The sequence below is a fragment of the Atractosteus spatula genome, chromosome 23 (assembly GCF_055471065.1).
Source record: "Atractosteus spatula isolate fAtrSpa1 chromosome 23, fAtrSpa1.hap1, whole genome shotgun sequence".
In the NCBI taxonomy this organism is placed as follows: domain Eukaryota; kingdom Metazoa; phylum Chordata; class Actinopteri; order Semionotiformes; family Lepisosteidae; genus Atractosteus; species Atractosteus spatula.
The window spans coordinates 13,125,474-13,142,939 of record NC_142728.1 but is presented as its reverse complement, the minus strand read 5'-3'; the positions used below and the strand labels follow the sequence as shown (position 1 = coordinate 13,142,939).

The window sequence follows — 17,466 nt, the reverse complement described above, 5'->3', positions numbered from 1 at the left end:
CGTTTTAAACAGGAAATCAGCTTTGCCGTTTCAAAAAAAAAAAAACAACAACCCTGAAACCTAAATTCATCAAGAGCTTTTGAGCAATGAAAGAGGCCATTTTCTTGTGACCCAATTCCTCCTTGATCTGTGAGGAAGAGTAGAATATTCAGATCTGAGGTACAACATAAACACGTATCAATGTTCTGCTTGGCAGTTGCACTATTTAAAAAAAAAAGTATGAACATGTGGAAGCAACTTTTCAACTCTTTTGTTTGGATCAGAAAGTAAAAAGATTCTACATCTGGCAGTCCAGTTGGGACAAAAACCAGCTGACATTGAGTTCTGCAGGATCAGGACTGGAAATTCCAGATATCCACAGCATTTCAGTCTAGACTAGACGGTATTAGCAGCCTGCCCCCCTCCAGCCGTAATTTAGAAACTTTTTGATGCATGAACTCTTGTTTACACTGTAGTACAGTATTTCTTATGCCAAAGAAAAGAGCCTGTATAAATAGTCCTGCTGATAAACTACTGGGTTTCTTTGTCAACATGTAAAACTGTTACCACTATTGTGTTAGAATACTATTAATGTGAGTATTGTTCAGTCTCCATGTAGACTGGCTTCCAGCAGTGCGTGCTTTTGGCTTGGAAGCAGGGCACTTTGGGGAAAGGAACAATTTTTGTTACAAGAGGGAGACGCTTGATGCCAAAAAAATGAATGCAAAGGTAAGGCTTTGAAAGTTTGTCGGAGAGTTGTCGGCGTTTATTTTTAGCTTTACTGCTGACAGAGTAAAGCTGCATGTGTGATTTCCTCAACACCGAGGAATTAAGAATTTCCTCCTATTAACTACAAAGACTAATACTGCAGTTTATAAGGAAATCCTTTCTAAACCTGCTGTCAGAATGACTCCAGTTTTCTCTCTCGAGTTCCCTGCAATGCACCATGGGGATTTTTGTGTTTTGGGTCCACCTGCTGTGCTGTTGAACGAATCAATTTTCTTCCAAAGATGGTGGAATGTTCATTTCTGCTACAATATTTATCCAAAATGATAATGAAGTGTATGAGTTTCTCAGACAAGTTTAATTTGGCACATAATGGTTCATATTTTGAAGGATGAAACCAATGCAGCTTTCTTCTGCTGCTGGAGCATCCATTTAATCCTATTTATTAAGTCCTGTTGCAGTCTGTTAGGTTCGACGGTGGCCATTTTGATTTCTGTTTGATAAGTAGCAGCCAGTCAAAATTGGTTCATGGTATTTAATCCTAACACTTCATAAAGAACTAAGCCAATATTTTGGTCACTCTGACCAGTCCTTTCATTGTGTAATTGCTTTTTTAAAAACTTCCTATCGGAAGAAATTTTAAGGTAATATTTCTAATCAAAAAAATGTTTTCTTCCTAACTCTTGTTTGGTCTGCTATTCACCTTTTCTGTCATTATTCCGATGTAAATATTTAAAGTTCTGTGTCATGACTTGTAATTAAATCTGGGATGCACTACTCGGGTCTTAAAGGCCTTGGGTGCTGATAGATTTTCAGTAATTAACACCTTAATGAAACTAATAATTGGTGTAATTGGCAGGGTTCAACAGGCTTTTGCTGCTTTTAAGATGCTGTTGATATACAGTAAAGAAAGCTGTATAACCCAAAGAACTTCAGCCTCTCCACAATTGAGCTCCTCTTGACTAAGTGCTTTATCAACTGATGTTTTCACCACTCTGATTCAGCAGGATTTGGGAATGAAGGTCTAAAATGTGGGACTTCTTGAAACATGTCAACTTCAATGTATTTTTGCTGAAGGCTGAGAACTGCTGTTTTAATGGGATCGCTTTGTGGTTGCCGATACACAAAAAGCTCTTAATGTCATATGCTTATCCGACCACATCTGGTAAATAATATTGCTTTTGGCATGATATGTGCCCCACCAAAACTTTGTTTTTCAAAAATCTACTAAGATCAAGCTTTCAGTTCTGAGTATTATGATGACTTCATCACCATGGTCTTACTCCCTAAAATAGGGAAAATAGGCACTGTGTTGGATCTTTCTAAAACTGAAGAAAATTTCCTAAGCTTGCCAGGCCACAGTGTAAGGGGTAAAGAAATGTGGAGGTATGTAGCATGATTTTTCCACAATTGGAAAATTTCTTGTGATTTCATTCTAGAGGTTTCTTTGATGCTTACTGCGCAGGACAGCAGATTTAACTGTAATGAATATAGGTCTTGGTTGATTTCCAGTAGTGTGTTTACAGTAAGTGGTTTGGGCTGAGGATTTGTAAGTGGGTTTGAATTCCAGTGGGGACATGACTGCTGAGCCCCTGATCAAGGCACTCGGTTTGCTTCTGTAAAAATACCCACTTGTATAAATGGACACCAATGTAAGCATCTTAAGGTAAAAATCTGTTCAATTCCTTAATTTCACTCCTCATTTGCTGAGCTGCAACAAGGTTGACTCTGGTTTCCTTTAGCAATTCTGGGGCAAGTGAAAATTCATTTGGAAAAAGGTTCAAAAGATTCTGGATCATAAGATTTGGGTCCAACAGCTGCACCACTTGTATTATGAGTAACTTGCTAAAACTGCTTTTTGCTTGGTCTAAAGAGTCCAGAAAGTAGTTATCCAGGTGTGCTAGAGAAAGTATAACAAAATGCCTTTATAATAAATCTCCCTTTGGTATCAATGTTGAAAAGTTAACAGTCTGTTTTGTAGTGCTATAGCAAAGTTTTACACAGGTGGCTTTTAATGTACACGGTGATTAAAATGGTAAATGCAATGTTAGTATAGAAATTATAAGATTATACCCGATTATTGAAAGAAGCAGTATTTGTTTTGCAAGTCGAAGTCTCTGCATTTGGCTCCTGAAATCGCAAAGTAGCCTCCGCATGTCTAGTACCTGCTTCTAGAAAGAAAAAAAAAAGGGAAAAAAATGTGCCTATTTCCTGTGCAACGGAAGTTCACAACAATTCATATCAACTGCTGCAAAAGCTAAGTCATGAAGGCGATCAAACAGAAATGTACTGCAACAAATTGTAGATGGAGGCAAAAGGAAACTGAAAATTTTAAATTATATGAAATTACAAATACAGACAGCGACTTCCTGGAAGACAGATAAGCAATCTAGAAAGAGTAAAAAGTGGCAGATAATGAAGACACTTAACCTCAAAAACATCACACAATAATGCAATGACAGCTTTGATCAAGAAGGTCCTTGATCGTCCTGTACAGTATGTGGGACCTTTAAAGAGAACAGCCAATCTTGATTTATGCTTGAATTTATGAGGATTTCCAGCATTTCGTTTCTACCTTTCTGGCTACAGATTTTCCTCCTGCTTTCTGCATCTTCACAGGCAGGTCCTTTGCACTGTGTTAAGGATATAAAGAGATAACAGAAATTAGAAGTTTTTTTTTTTATTGGGTAATGAATCTCTGAGAATACTTTAATACTTTAGCCTGGTTAGCACCTTATGCTGTGCACAGAGGCAGTATGCTTTAGAAACTGCATTATTGGGGAAAGGAGGACTGACTTTATTTTTTAAGCTATTTATCATGTGTTTCTTAACATTGTGAATGTGAAGGAAGAGGCTGATTTAGTACCTGTTTATCACAGCATGAGGTGCCTGTGGCCAAATAAGGTACGTGCAGTAAATACTGTACATCAGACAGGGTATGTACTGTAAAAGGATATGCAATGAAACTGAGCTAATAGAAAGTTTATCATTTGTTCATGACTTATCATTTCTTTGTAACGGCTGTATTTTTTATCTAATAACCCACATCTCCAATCTTACTGTCACTCCCCGTTAAAAATGCTGTCTTTTAATACAGTCTAGCCTGTTATTCTTCTGAACTCCTGTGAGTTTGTGGAGGGGGGAAAAAAAGTTACACTGTAGATATAACTAGATGATACTTTGGGGGAGTTTTGAAAATAGTTTGCCCACTGTTAAATTGATTCTAGCCTCTATTAAAAAAACTCAACTTTTTCACAACATTATAAAACAGGTGTTGAAAGGGATCTAAATGATAAAAATAAATCCAGACTTATATATATGGTATCAGACATATATTTTCATAAGTATAGAGCACACTGCGTATTTCTACTTTCTCCTGACCTGCTGGTCGTGACACTTCCGAGAACAGCTTCTATCCCGCTGCAGTGCCTTGATACACATCTGCACTACGCACTTTTTACTTAGTCTACCATTTTTTGGGGTCTCACTACTGCATATTGTTCCTGTTGTCTACATTGTGTGGTGCTGTCTGTTGTACTGTGTGCATCCTGAGAGATCAGCGCCATTCCGAATTCCAATGTACGCATACTGTACGTACTGTATGGCGATAAACTACTCTACCCTACCTCGGGCCTGATGCCTACCGTAGTGCGCCGTGGGGCTTTGCTGTTCGTACTCTGGGAAAGGAGCCTGCGGGTGGACAGAGGGTGAGCCGTGTGCGGGGACAGAGGCAGGGGAGGGCATCGCCGGATAAAAGTGTACGTCCACGGCCACCGTGGTTATCCCCGGGCCGCCCCTGTCGCTGAGCGAAACGCAGTGCGACAGCACAACGGGAGCCGGGCCGGGGCCGGGTCCGACCCCGTGCCTGCTGGGCGTGGTACTTCCAGGGCTGGGCTCGGTGGTCTGCAGTGTCAGGGAGGTGTGCACGGCGTCGTCTCGGGCGGCCAGGCGCGGCGCCGGCTCGGCATCCTGGCCTTGTCCGAATTTGCTGCCGCTACCGCCGCCCCCGGCCTGCCTGCTGGGTGAGGGGCTGCTGCCCCAGCCGTCTATGTTCTGAAGCTTGATGTCCGAGTGGAGGGTCGGGGGGCTTCTCTTGCTCTGAGGGGGTGGTTCAGCTTCCTTCAGGACACGGGGAGAAATGTGCTTGTGATGACATCATAAAGCCCAGTAAAAAACAGTAGTAAAAAGGCAAAACCCAGAAGAATATTGTAATGCTTCTGGGTTCATGTGGGCGCCCTCGCCGCTGCCACATCAGGTCGGCCCCCACCGTCGGGGACTCAAATCCGGGCCTCCGGTGTCACTCAACAGGGACCCAGCCTCTTGAGCGAAAGGGAGATCTCCCTTTAGCCCAGCCACTGCGGTCCCTGCTATTCAAAGGGAAGGGCGGTGATGTCACCAGGCTGGTAAGCCAGCTCTCACAAGCAATGGAGGCCATATGCGTTACACTCTCCTCCGCCGTCCTCGGCGAAGGGCTGTCCCACCCCACTTCTGACACCAATGTAACACTTCAGAGTTCACGTGGGCACCCTTGCCGCTGCCGCATCAGGTCAGCCCCCCACCATCGGGGACTCGAACCCAGGCCTCCAGCATCACTCAACAGGGACCCAGCCTCTTGAGCCAAAGGGAAATCTCCCTTCAGCCCAGCGGCGGCGGTCCCTGCTATTAACAGGGAAGGATGGTGACGTCACCGCTCTGGTAAGCCAGCTCTCGCAAGCAATGGAGGCCGTATGCGTTACAATATAACTTGTAAGTTTTTGCAAACGACGGTAAGGCAAGATTGATTTCTAACGTCCAATGCTTATTTTCAAAAGCCCGCTGAACTAGTGTATTGCAACAGTGTCTTAGTAACAAGGGCCAGGGTGTAGAGATACAAGTGTTGGGTAGAAGGTACAGAAAAGATCATTTCCTAGACAAACCATGCCACGAATGAACCATTAATCTAGGTGCTGTGTTTAAAATCTTAATTTCTTTTCTCCCACACTGCTGAGAATACAAATGCATTTTAGATGACACAACTGAAACTCTCAGAAGCCCAAGTTGCGTTCATCCAATCATTCCCAGAGACTGATTTGGACCTGAGTCATAGTCAGATTGGGGGAAAAAGTAGAAAACTGAGAATTTATCTGAAATGACCACATTAAGTAAAATTCTGAAATCTGTTCTTGCTGAAGGTGAAACCACAAACTATATAGAGTGACTAGCTGTGGACAGAGGTTTGACAGTATGAATCCTGGTCAGGTGCATGTGGAGGTATATTCTAAACCACGCCTTTTGTAAAGAAACTTTTTAGGTTTATTTGAAATTACCAGGTTTTCATCTGCATGGATAACCACTACAAGCCTTGAACCCAGTAGGGGGTTTACCAAGAACTGCCTGTAACACAGGAGAATTTGTACCAAGTAGAGGAGAGGCTCTTTTTGTGTTTGTGACCCAGGCTTTTTATCTACACTGTAGAAGCACATTTTACTGTACACTGTAAGCAAGGGCTTCCACTGATTGAACCACTAGGGACATCCAGCCATTTTTCCATATAACCACCATGTCCTGGTCTTACATTAAAACTGGTGAGAAGCAGAGGTTATTGCAAACGTTGATTTTAAATGGAAACAAAACCAGTAAAATGGAAAAAGTTGATGTATCAAGCTGGTGTTACAATGGTACCTGTACGGTACTGTATATACTGTAAATACTCTACTGCAGACCTGGTGAAGCCAATGTCTATTCCAAATCGGGTGGGTATCATAAAAATTGTTGGCGATTCTACAGGTACAGTGCTGTGAAAAAGTACAGCCCATGAAAAGGTGTGTGTTTTTCAACATTTTGGCATGTATGGATATTTGATCTTCATTTCAACCATATTAATAGATGAAGGTGATCTTATTTAACAAATAACAATGAAAATTATTCTTTGCACTCATTTATTCAACCAAAAAATAAAACCCCTCAGAAATCCAATTGTCTGCTGAGGAAAAAATCAGCACACCCCCAGAGCTTCAATAGCTGGTGTTGCCCCCTTTGGCAGAAATCACTGCTTGTAGGCGTTTCTTGTAATTGTCTATCAGTCTCCTACATCAGCTTGGAGAATTTTTTGTCCACTCCTCCTTACAGAACTCCTTCAACTGTGTAATGTCTGAGGGCTTTCTTGCATGTACTACCTGCTTCAAGTCCCCCCACAGCATTTCTATGGGGCTAAGATCTGGGCTTTGACTTGGCCGTTCCATAACCCCCCATTTCTTCTTTTTAAGCCATTATTTTGCTTGAGTGTTCTGGGTCATTGTCTTGTTGCAAGGTCCACTTACAGTTCAGCTTCAGCTTTTTGACAGATGACCTCACATTCTCCTTAAGTACTCTCTGGTACAATGTAGAACTCATGGTTGACTCTATGATGGCAAGCTGGCCAGGCCCTGAGGCAGAAAAGCAACCCCAAACCATAATGCTTCCACCATGCTTTACAGTTGGTGTGAGGTTCTTTTGGTCAAAGGCAGTTTTTGATTTTCACCAAACATGACATCTGGCATTGTGGCCGAACAGCTCTACCTTTGTCTCATCCGTCCAGAGCACATTGTTCCAATAGTCCTGATCTTCACCTACAGTAGGCGTTGTCTGGCAAACCAGTCATGCATCTGTATTCTTTTTTGAGAGCAGAGGCTTCTTCCTTCCTAACCTCACATGTAGGGCAAAGTTGTGCCGTCTCCTTCGGATGGTTGACTCATGCACTTTGACACCGACTGAGGCAAGACTTGTCTGTAAATCACTTGATGTTATCCTGGGGTTCTTGGAGACTTCCTGCAGCATCTTTCGGTCAGCTCTTGGGCTGAATTTGGTGGGACGACCTGGCTTGGATAGATTGCCAGTGGTTTGAAATTTTCTCCTATGTAGATGATCTATTGGACAGTTGAGTGATTGACTACAAATTGCTTGGAAATGGCTTTAAAACCCCTCCCAGACTCATAGGCATCAACAATCTTTCTTCTGAGGGCCCCAGAGAGCTCTTTTGATCTTGGCATGATGTAGCCACACACCTCAATTGCTCAGACCACAGCACAAAGATGTTTATATAAGACAGTGCCCTCCAAGTTACTCTCTAATGATGTTCTAGTCATTTGCACCTGTTTTGGTGCACCCGATTCTAATTTTAGGCATTTGATGCAGTGATAAAGGTAGGGGTGTACTAGCTTTTTCTAGCACACAAGGAAATTGCATTTCTGTTGATTTGAATAGTACAAATGAGTGCAAAATGTGATTTTTCAATGTTTATAATTAGATCACCTTTGTCTATCAGTATTGTTGAGAAGGCGATCAAATATCCTTTTGTCCAAAAATGTTAAAAAAGACAAACCTTTTCATGGGGGTACTCACTGTTTCACACCTCTGTATATTAAAAAAATTATAGCGCTACGGGATGATTCTTTTTGACCTTTTCTTTGATTGACAATCCAAAATGTAGGACAAAGCTACCCCCCCCCCCTTCCGAATTTGTACCTGTTCCAGAGCAGATCCCAGTAATGCGCTGTGGTCTGACTCAGTCACATTTTCCAGGATGGTTTCCAGGCATTCCTGTTGTCCTTCCGGTGACAATTCGGCCGTCACTGTGACGGTGCTGGGAGCCGCCCGGCTGCTCGCTTGGGGTGACGATTGAGAGCTTTGATCTATAACGCCCACTGAATTATCATCTTCAAAAGCCCTGGGTGTAATGCAAAAAAACATCACGGTTTAGTGGCTTCAATTGCATTCCTCTTGCAAGGCATTGCCTTTTCAGAAAAGCCTGTTCATATAAAAAAAGCAAATAATATTTTAACTTTTCCTCATATAAATATCATGAAGCTTAAGAGCGCATGATATACCCCTCTGTCCCACATTGCTTGCTGTAGACTGTACAAAAGATTGACGAAATTCCAAGTTGCACAGCAGTTTGTCACTCTTGCTGATCTTTACTGATCTAAAAAATAAACTATTCGCAGTTTGACTTTTAGTCAAAGAAACCTTAGGTTTGGGGGATGACAGCCTCTGTTAAGCTGCAGTAGACATACACATCTACATAAAAAATGGAAACAATACAGGCTGTAATATTTTGATGTTTATCTTTCAATGTCCGTTGTATTAATGCAACATATTTAAAATGAAGTTATGAACTTCGATGCAAAATTGTCAATCTGTTGACTAATGGTGACTCAGTTATAGATCACCATTTCTGGTGGAATTTGTACCACAGCTTGATGAGGGCCAGCATGGCCAGAACATTAAGATTTTAAAGGATTCTTTGATAAAATAAGTAATTTACAAAATAAAAGAAAAACAAGTTTTCAGTTTCACTCTGTGTTGGCCACATGTCATTTGGTTCATGTGAGAACTTTAAAAATGTACCATCTTAATCAATTAATGTGGGAAGAAAGCTAGATCAAACAATATTAACAGGAAACAAAAGCAAAGCACATCTGATTTTGTGTGAGTTTTCCCTCGATTTGCAAGCAGTGGTTGAACGCCGTTTTCTGTAGAATGCTTGACAAGAGCTCGTGACGTTTCCTGTAGCATTGCATCGCTTCAGTTTTTTTAAGCAGAAAGATAGTGAAGCGCGCTTGCTGATAATGTTATTTGGTGCTAGTGCAGTCGGTATTGTGGGGGCCCCACCTGTTCTCATATGTCGCCCCTGTTTCCGGCTTGCTGCTGTTCCTGCTGGAGGTCCCAGAGCCGCGCAGCACTGTGGAGAGACCCACTTTCCCCATTACACACCAAAAGCAAAAAACGGTTGTCCAAATAATTCCATTTGATCAAACTAACGCCGCTCATACCTCAAGGGTCAAAGTGTCTTTTTGGTCTTTATGTCTAAGCTCTCGAGTAGGTTGTTTCCACATCCTCACCACATTGGGTGGTTGACCACAGGCCAGAGCTTATCCTTGCTTATCTTTGTGGTTTCAAGTTGGCCAAAAATCACAAGGATTAGCCGCCACCCAGCAACGATGCAGATCACTACTTATACAGCTGGGAGGACTGGAGTAACTGGGGTAAAAGTCCCTTCCTCGAGGTACAACATCAGGGTCCACAGCAGGGCCTCGAAGCTGCAACCCACCAGTTATGACTGCAGAAAGCCTTGCAGCTCTTATACTGCTTTAAAGAGACCTCTTGAACCTGGAGGTATTGCAGTGACACAGATATGGAGAACACTGTATACAGGTAATACACTAAGGATTCAATAAACAAACTCTGTAGTGATATTAAGCATACTGTAATTTATATACAGTATATAAACATTTTTGAGTCCTTTCCATTTCAATTAGATCTTGGACACACCAAAGGTGTGTTGCTGGATGATAACTTTGCCATCATTTTCCTGCAACTTCCAATTGGAGATCAGCTCGGGGTTCGTTGTTTATGATTGATGGGACGATGGATTGCTTGATTCAATGCATTTCTGTGTAGGGAAAAAGTGACTACCCTAAATCACACTTAGTGCATGATTGTGAAATATGAACCCTTTAGAGGTTTGGAGAGGAGTTCTTGCCATGCAGATTATTTGTCTCCATTCCTAAAGTAGAATCAAGCAATGCAGCCAGGAAAGGAACAGCATGCTGGACATTTGTTCTTTAAAATGAATAAAATGGAAACGTGAGACTTAAAAATCTTAAATTACCATGCAACCCCCTCCTGGGATGGGTGTTCTTTTTTTAAATACAACAGAAAAGGAACAAAAAGTACATTTCTAAGTAGAAACCACTCTCAGAAAGGGATGCACTTACACCCTCGCCCTGCTTCTGTTGGCTCGTTCTTCTGGATGAGTGAGTAAAAGCCCATTGTTATAAAAATTAAAGCTAGGGAGATGCCCACACCAACCACAATGGGGATATCATGCTTCTCCAACACTGGAAGCCAAGAAGATTGCTTCTTGTCTCTGCAAGTACAAAACAAGGATGTTAGATAATTAGCACAAGTCCTAAACAGGGTGCTCAACGTATTCTCTTCGCCTTTTTTTATCTAGTTTGCAGATGACACGTTGTCATCTCTGCATTGTGTTCTGAATTAGCGTGAACACTTTAAACCACACATTGCTCATTTAGATTGTTGTTTTCCTTTGTATTGGTGTATGACTAAATATAGATTTCATTGAGGCAACTGCCATAATTGAAGAGAAACTAAACATAAGTGTGGGAGGAAAAGAATTGAAAATGTGTGATGTTTAATAACTACACGATGGCTGCATTTTCAGTGTTATATGAATGCAACAGAGATTATCTGCAGGATGAATTTGCGGAGTTTTTGTCGAGGACGTGATGCAGTGATTATTGGAGATACCGTTATGTTCTCTAAACCTGAGAACAGTTGACTACAGTATCTTGTTTATTAGAGGCATTTGTAATCAAGTGTGTGGTTCGTGATGTAAAACCACATTCCTGAAATTGCTTTGTGAGAGCTTTTTAAGTTGCTTACAACAGCAACAGATGTCATGTAACGTTTTACTGAGAGTTGATCTAGAATCCATATTACAGCACGAACTAACAGCTACATATAACTAATGTCAATACTCCTTCCTTTTAATTCAAGTACTTGAATTAATCCATTCAGGTTGTACTGAGTCTTTAACGTGAAATCCAAAATAGTTACCAGCCATATTCAAAATAGGAAATAGTCATGTTTATTTCTAAAATGTAAGGTAGACTGTTTACATATGGTTTTTATTTAATCAGTTGATCATGTCTTGCCTATAAGGAAAATATTGTTGTTATATATACTATTCCAGTGTTAGGAGTAATACAAATATGGTTTCTGTAATTTAGAGATTTAGAGATGAAAAAACTAAACAAAGTGTGAAAAAGGCATTACAAGTCAGTAGTAGAAAACAAGTAGTATTTAAGTTATCAAGTGAGTTTTCTAATATTGTTTTGAAGTCACTGCAAAATAAAACTTGAAGGTTTCAATAGATGTTCATAGCTGTTTGTTGTGATTCTTTAGTTTCTAAATGCCGTCAAAGGCAGTGAGAAATGTTAACACCATCAGGGGATCTTGTGACACTTTCAGCTGAAATTACACTACTGATTATGATTTGAAATTCAGAGAAGCTGCCATCTGCCTGGAAATCTAAAGCAATGTCATAAGTGGCAGATAAAAAGTGACAGACTCTCGCACAGATAGTCACAGTCAAAGAGTTCTTTAGAAGACAGAGAAACTGACGAAGCCAGACACATTTTGTACAATACTTAAACATCAGATTATGAGTTATTGTTTACATGAAGCACTTCACTGAAAATTGGCATTAATAAACCAGCACAAGCCCCTTGAACTAGAGAAAATGTAAAATGGCAGAATGCATAAGCATAAAAAAACTACAACTAGTTACAAGAACACAAGAACATACAGTAAGTAAGGATACTGTACATACATTTAGTCCATTGAGTTTGTTCCATTCCATTCTAAATCTGAAACATAAAATTTCACTAAATCTGCACTTAGCCTACTGTCTTCTCTATTCAAGATCAGACTTTTAATCGTATCAGTGCGGGACAGTTCCTGTGTAGCAATGTCTTTCATATAATGTCAACCGAAATAGTATGCAGTATTTTAAAAGAGGGTTTACTAATGATATAGCCAAACATTTGGTCATTTCTATTGTTTGCATACATTATCTAAAACAATCTAAATCTTTACAGCTTCCTCATGTAGTGTTTCCCATCTTGCAGTATACAGTATCGAAGTTCACACTTTTGTTACGTTCATCATCTGACAGATGTGTGATATCTGTCAGATATTTGTCCTGCCAAGGAAATTGGGTTTGATGTTTGTCCTCTTTTGGTATATATTGATTACATTAAGCCTATTAACTACATTAGAATCTAGATCTTTGCTATAAATTAGAAATAGAAAGGGTCCTAATTCAGATACCTGTGGGACTCCACTGCTTATGTCACCCTAGTCTAAACATGTTTCCATTACAGCTCTCAATCCCAATTCATGCATATGCCTAGAATCTTAGCAGTTTTATGGAAACTTCAAGATCCTTTTGAATGTGCCCCCAACCTAAATAATACAGTACATTTCCTAGGTACTTGGTTTATTTCTATCTCTCTATTCACTATTTGATCAGTGGGTATTTACAATATGCAGTACTTGTCTGCATTCTAAGGTGGAGAAGAAAATCCTATTAAAGTTATTAATCTTTAGTTTAAAGCATTTTTCTTTATTTTCCCCTTGTTTTAGACTAGCTGGGTTGATGAAGAGCAATGTTACAGTATTCTAAGAGAAATATACAGTAAAAACAATAACAAGGTCTTTTACTCCAAAGTGTAAGATTAAGCAAATAAGTTTAATGAAAATGAGCTTCCTTTAATGGATTAAAATGAAAAATATTTTAGTATAATTTTTTATTTAAACTGAATAAGCCATCTTTTTCATGTTATTGACAGCCTTTTGTAACTTACAAAAATGTGCTCATGTTTTCAGCGTTGTCTCAGACAAATATTGACAGTTTCCTTCCAATATTTTTCATTTTGAATCTAACAAAGAGAGATTTTAATCTAAGGGTGTACCAGGAAATGCAGCCTTCCATTTAAAACAACATGCAATAAGGAAATGTAGAAATGAAACTATGTCAGAGAATATAGAAAAATCACCAGTAATTTTATGACTGTATAATACCACCCTAAGATGTCACATTAGTGTGTGACTATTTACTGTATCATTTGAAGACAAATGATACCCACAGACCCACAATGCATACCGACAAATTAGTTGGAAAGGGCTGATCAAGTAAGCTTCATAGGTTCCCTGAATTTCCTTTTGTTAAGGATATTGACACTTTTGAGTTATTGATATTGATTAATTATGCCAGTAATTTGTTTAAATGAGACAACTTTATTCTTTGAGTGATGGTGGGCATTCGATTTTTCTTCCAAAGGACTTACTTTCACCAAAATACCACTTCATTCTGTGGCAACTAAATTGCTCCCTAACTATGGAAATTGGTGATACAATAGTTACTAACTAAGCATGTGGACTGGGACTCTCAGAGCACTACTTTACGTGAACGTACCACAATGACCTACCTGACCATGTCGTCACTGGTCTTCATAGGGGACTGAGAAGTATTTTTCTTGGGCCATTCGGTCAGTTCCGAATTTGCTGATTTGGATGAATTAGCAGCTTGGGTTTGGTGAGTTCCAGAGGACTCTGAAGGGTTTGTAGTACCTTCAGCTGTCAAAGGTAGGTACAGGCCAGTGGGCTCCATGTCAGACTGAGATGTCAAAGATGTACCAGCCTCTAACTCTTCAGACTCAGCTATGTCAGTTGGTCTTATGATGTCAGAAGATCCGGCTGCAGCAGACGTAAGGCTTTCTGACTGGGAGGCCATGAATGCAGAGGTAATTATTGTGTTATTAGCCATGCCCGGAACTTTTAAGTGTAATATCGGCCCAGATGAAGTCAACCTTGATACTGGAGCTGAGCTGGCTGATGGCTGGGAATTCTCCAGAGGAGATCTTGTCAATGAAATACGCTGTGTTTTCAGAACTGGCTGGGATGGTTCTGCCACAGTAACACTGCCTTTTGGAACTGAGGCTGAAATCAGAAAGGAACAGAAGAAATAGCAATCTGAAAGCGATGCTCAGACTGGAGCAACTCCAGTGCAAATTCAGCTTGACTTGAAAACCTTCAGAGAAACATGTAGCTCCTGGCTAGCCCTTTGATTTTATCAGAAAGTTCTTTCTTCTGTTGTACTTGTGGACTATACAATGGAAGATTGTGAGTTTTTCTTTCTCAAAACATTTTTTGTTTTTGCTTGAATATTATGACAACATAACCTATGCAGAAGCGCAAATACAACATGAGATATTTAATTCATAACCATTTTAATATTACCCACTTAAAAAGGTTGTAGACAGACTGGTGGCTTTTAATGCCCCGGGAATCCGAAGATTCATTTTAAAGTGCTTGATTTTGTTGTCTTTTTTAAGGCCGGTGCTGCATACCTGTTTTGACGTTTCTCTGTAAAGGGATCCCTTCCTCTCCTTTTGCAGTGTAAGGCACCACAGTAATAAGGTATGTTTGGTCTAGCAACAGACCCTGAATGGTCACGTTGGTTTCAGTGGTCGTCAGTACTCCATTTTGTTTGGTAATGGAAAAAAATGTTGACACAGAAGCACTTTGTTCAAGAGGCTTGGAACTGTCTTCCCCATACTCTTTGGATTCTGGCTCTAACATCCCTGTGAAAACAAATACTGCCAGGTCAATTTTTGGGAGAAGATGTACAGAAACATCCTGCAGACTAGAACCAGCTAAAGCCTGAGGCAATAATAACGTGATGTGACCTCATTTGGCCATAAATGAAAGGCAGTAATACAATCCTGGTAAGAGCTCATTGCCTATAAATCCCTGTGAAATTTGTTTGGGATTTTTATATCAATTAAGGAGCTAGCTTTGGTCACCTTCAATACCTTGATGTATTTTATAGTCGTGGAATTAATAGATTGTTTTAGCACAAAGTCCCCTTTTTGGTGTCACTGACTAAATTTCTTATTCTATGGCTTACTCCACTGTCTGGCTAGTCTGTATCTGAAGAGATTATTCAGAACAATGAGAGAAAATACTCCAGATTCTACATCATACAACCCAACCAAGCAAAGGGAAATCAAACTTAATACATTGAATTAGCTGTGCGAATAGTAAGAATAAGGGAAATGGTTTTTGAGATTGCTCATATTCTCCAGAACATAAATTGCTGCTGCCACACATTTCTGGCACAATGTTTGTGCAATATGTGATCATAATTTAACAGCGTTGCAAGAGCAATAAACACCTAGCTGTCTTTCATTTTTTACATAGGGGTTATGATAATAATTTACTTCCCATTAGCTTTCAGAATTGAACAGTTTGAACAGGTTTGTGAAATCTGAAAAGTCATTAATTTGGCGCAGACGTATTGAGTTATATGCTTTGAATATCTTTCTGTGTAATACAGTGCTTTTGTGTCATTTAGTGTCACCTTGTGGTAGAATGAAGTAGCTGATCTCATGTGCAGTTTATTCACAATTTTCCTGTCTCACCAGTAATATTTTTTCAAGCCTTAAAATCTTTTCATTTTTACCATTCTCCCCGAAATATCTTTTTAAGCCATTCTTCAGCAGCTCAACACATGACCTTTAACGGCGATACATTCCAATTCACAGATTTTGTATTTCTCGCAGTCCAGAATAATCTGATAATAATAGTAAAATTATTATGAGTGTCTCCAGACTTAAAGAATGAATGCAAACCTAATTCCAGTATCTTCTAATAAAACTTAGATTCATTTATAGTTAGTTTCTTCAAACCATTGATTCAGTGTTGTTAGAGTTTATTCCAGAAATACCTCTTTGTTCCATTTCTGTGCCTGATGTAGAAACAGTAGGAGCAGGGCTGGTTAGCACTGTGGAGTAACTAATTTTATAACCATCAGGATGCCCTTCCTCCCAGATTGGTGGTTGCCATGACAATACCAAATGGTCCCCCACAGCAGTTCCATGCATGTCTCTTATAGGCCCAAGACCTTCAATAAAGTAAATACAGCAAACATTTCATACTCTTTGTCCATACAGGAATCAAAGAAAAGATTCTGTTTCTTTAAAGGGGCTTCAAACACACAAGCAAATTCTTAAAAATGTCATAGCAACTCTAATTTGCCTTATGTTTTATTTTCAACCTCAAACGAGGAATTAAGACCTCTTGCTATGGCAGTCGAGTTGGCTCCATTCCGTTCCTGTGGTTGATCACCTCTGTGCTCGTTATAAAGGGCATCATATCTTCTCGTTTCACTGTCGCTGTTAGTGACCTCAGGAATATGAACAAAACAAGCACAATGAGCATTTACAAGACAGTACAAATACTTCGTCATCGCAGATTTCTGTGCACAGAACATCTACCAATGCCCAGATGAACGCTCTACGAGCAGCCCAACAAACAAATGTGTTTACAACAATAAAGTACAACATCCAATCAACAGGAACATAGAAAGTGGTCTAAAAATGAAGGATTCACATTCTATTCTTTTTCTAACCTTTGGTTCAACATGCAGCTTGTGAAAGAACAGCAGTGAAGCCCCACCTCCCCCTCCACAGTGGTTTTGTTCAAAGGGTTAGCGAGGAGCGATGTCCATGCAACAAACAACGTGAAGCACACTGCTGGTCTGTGAAATGAGTCCTCTTCATTAGATCATGTGGGCATGAAGGAGATGACAATGGCAGAATGGGGCTGCGGTTTGGTGAATACGACCGGAAAGCGACTGCTCTCGTTAAACTCACTGGTGAGCCCCTTCCTATGTTCCGCTTTTCAGCACTTGATCGATTGTCCCCGGCTTCAAACAGACAAATTTTTGAATTAGTCAGACACATACACATTTCCTCCCAGGGGTCCATGAACACTGATCTTGGAGAGTCACTGTTCTTTTAGTTTTATACTGTAGGTGGCTTTGAGTGGCTTGAATGCCGAGTATGTTAACCCTTACTGTTTTCAACAATTACATAGTTGAGAAACTGAAATGGCTTGAATACCAGAAGAGCCAAGACTTGGACCTTGGACCAAGACTGGAGACACCAGTTTTTGACTTCCAAGTTTTAATGTATGCATGTATTTATGTCTATATACTCAAGGGTAAGTCTAGAAATATGTGCATTACTGTACAACTGTGTTATGAGTGAAATCATTGCAGCACAAGTGAGGAACTGAGCACCAAGCATTCAGGCTGTGAAGAGCAAGAGAGAGATGCTGAAAAATGAAACACTCTTCCCCATCTGTGAAGTGCAA

At 40.1% G+C, this 17,466-nt stretch overlaps 1 protein-coding gene across 1 annotated transcript in view; it reads right to left on the bottom strand.

The window, feature by feature from the left end:
* Positions 1–3,318: 3,318 nt before the first annotated feature.
* The window catches only part of LOC148816190 (uncharacterized), a 29,947-nt gene continuing 15,799 nt past the window's right edge, over positions 3,319–17,466 (bottom strand). Inside the window, exons 13-22 of the mRNA XM_088940505.1 lie at positions 16,965–17,017; positions 16,387–16,495; positions 16,037–16,213; positions 14,658–14,891; positions 13,737–14,247; positions 10,440–10,591; positions 9,334–9,403; positions 8,188–8,389; positions 4,350–4,824; positions 3,319–3,338 (exon numbers count right to left, since the gene is read on the bottom strand). Coding sequence (XP_088796631.1) covers positions 3,319–3,338; positions 4,350–4,824; positions 8,188–8,389; positions 9,334–9,403; positions 10,440–10,591; positions 13,737–14,247; positions 14,658–14,891; positions 16,037–16,213; positions 16,387–16,495; positions 16,965–17,017 — 2,003 coding nt within the window. The remainder of the gene's footprint in view (positions 3,339–4,349; positions 4,825–8,187; positions 8,390–9,333; positions 9,404–10,439; positions 10,592–13,736; positions 14,248–14,657; positions 14,892–16,036; positions 16,214–16,386; positions 16,496–16,964; positions 17,018–17,466) is intronic.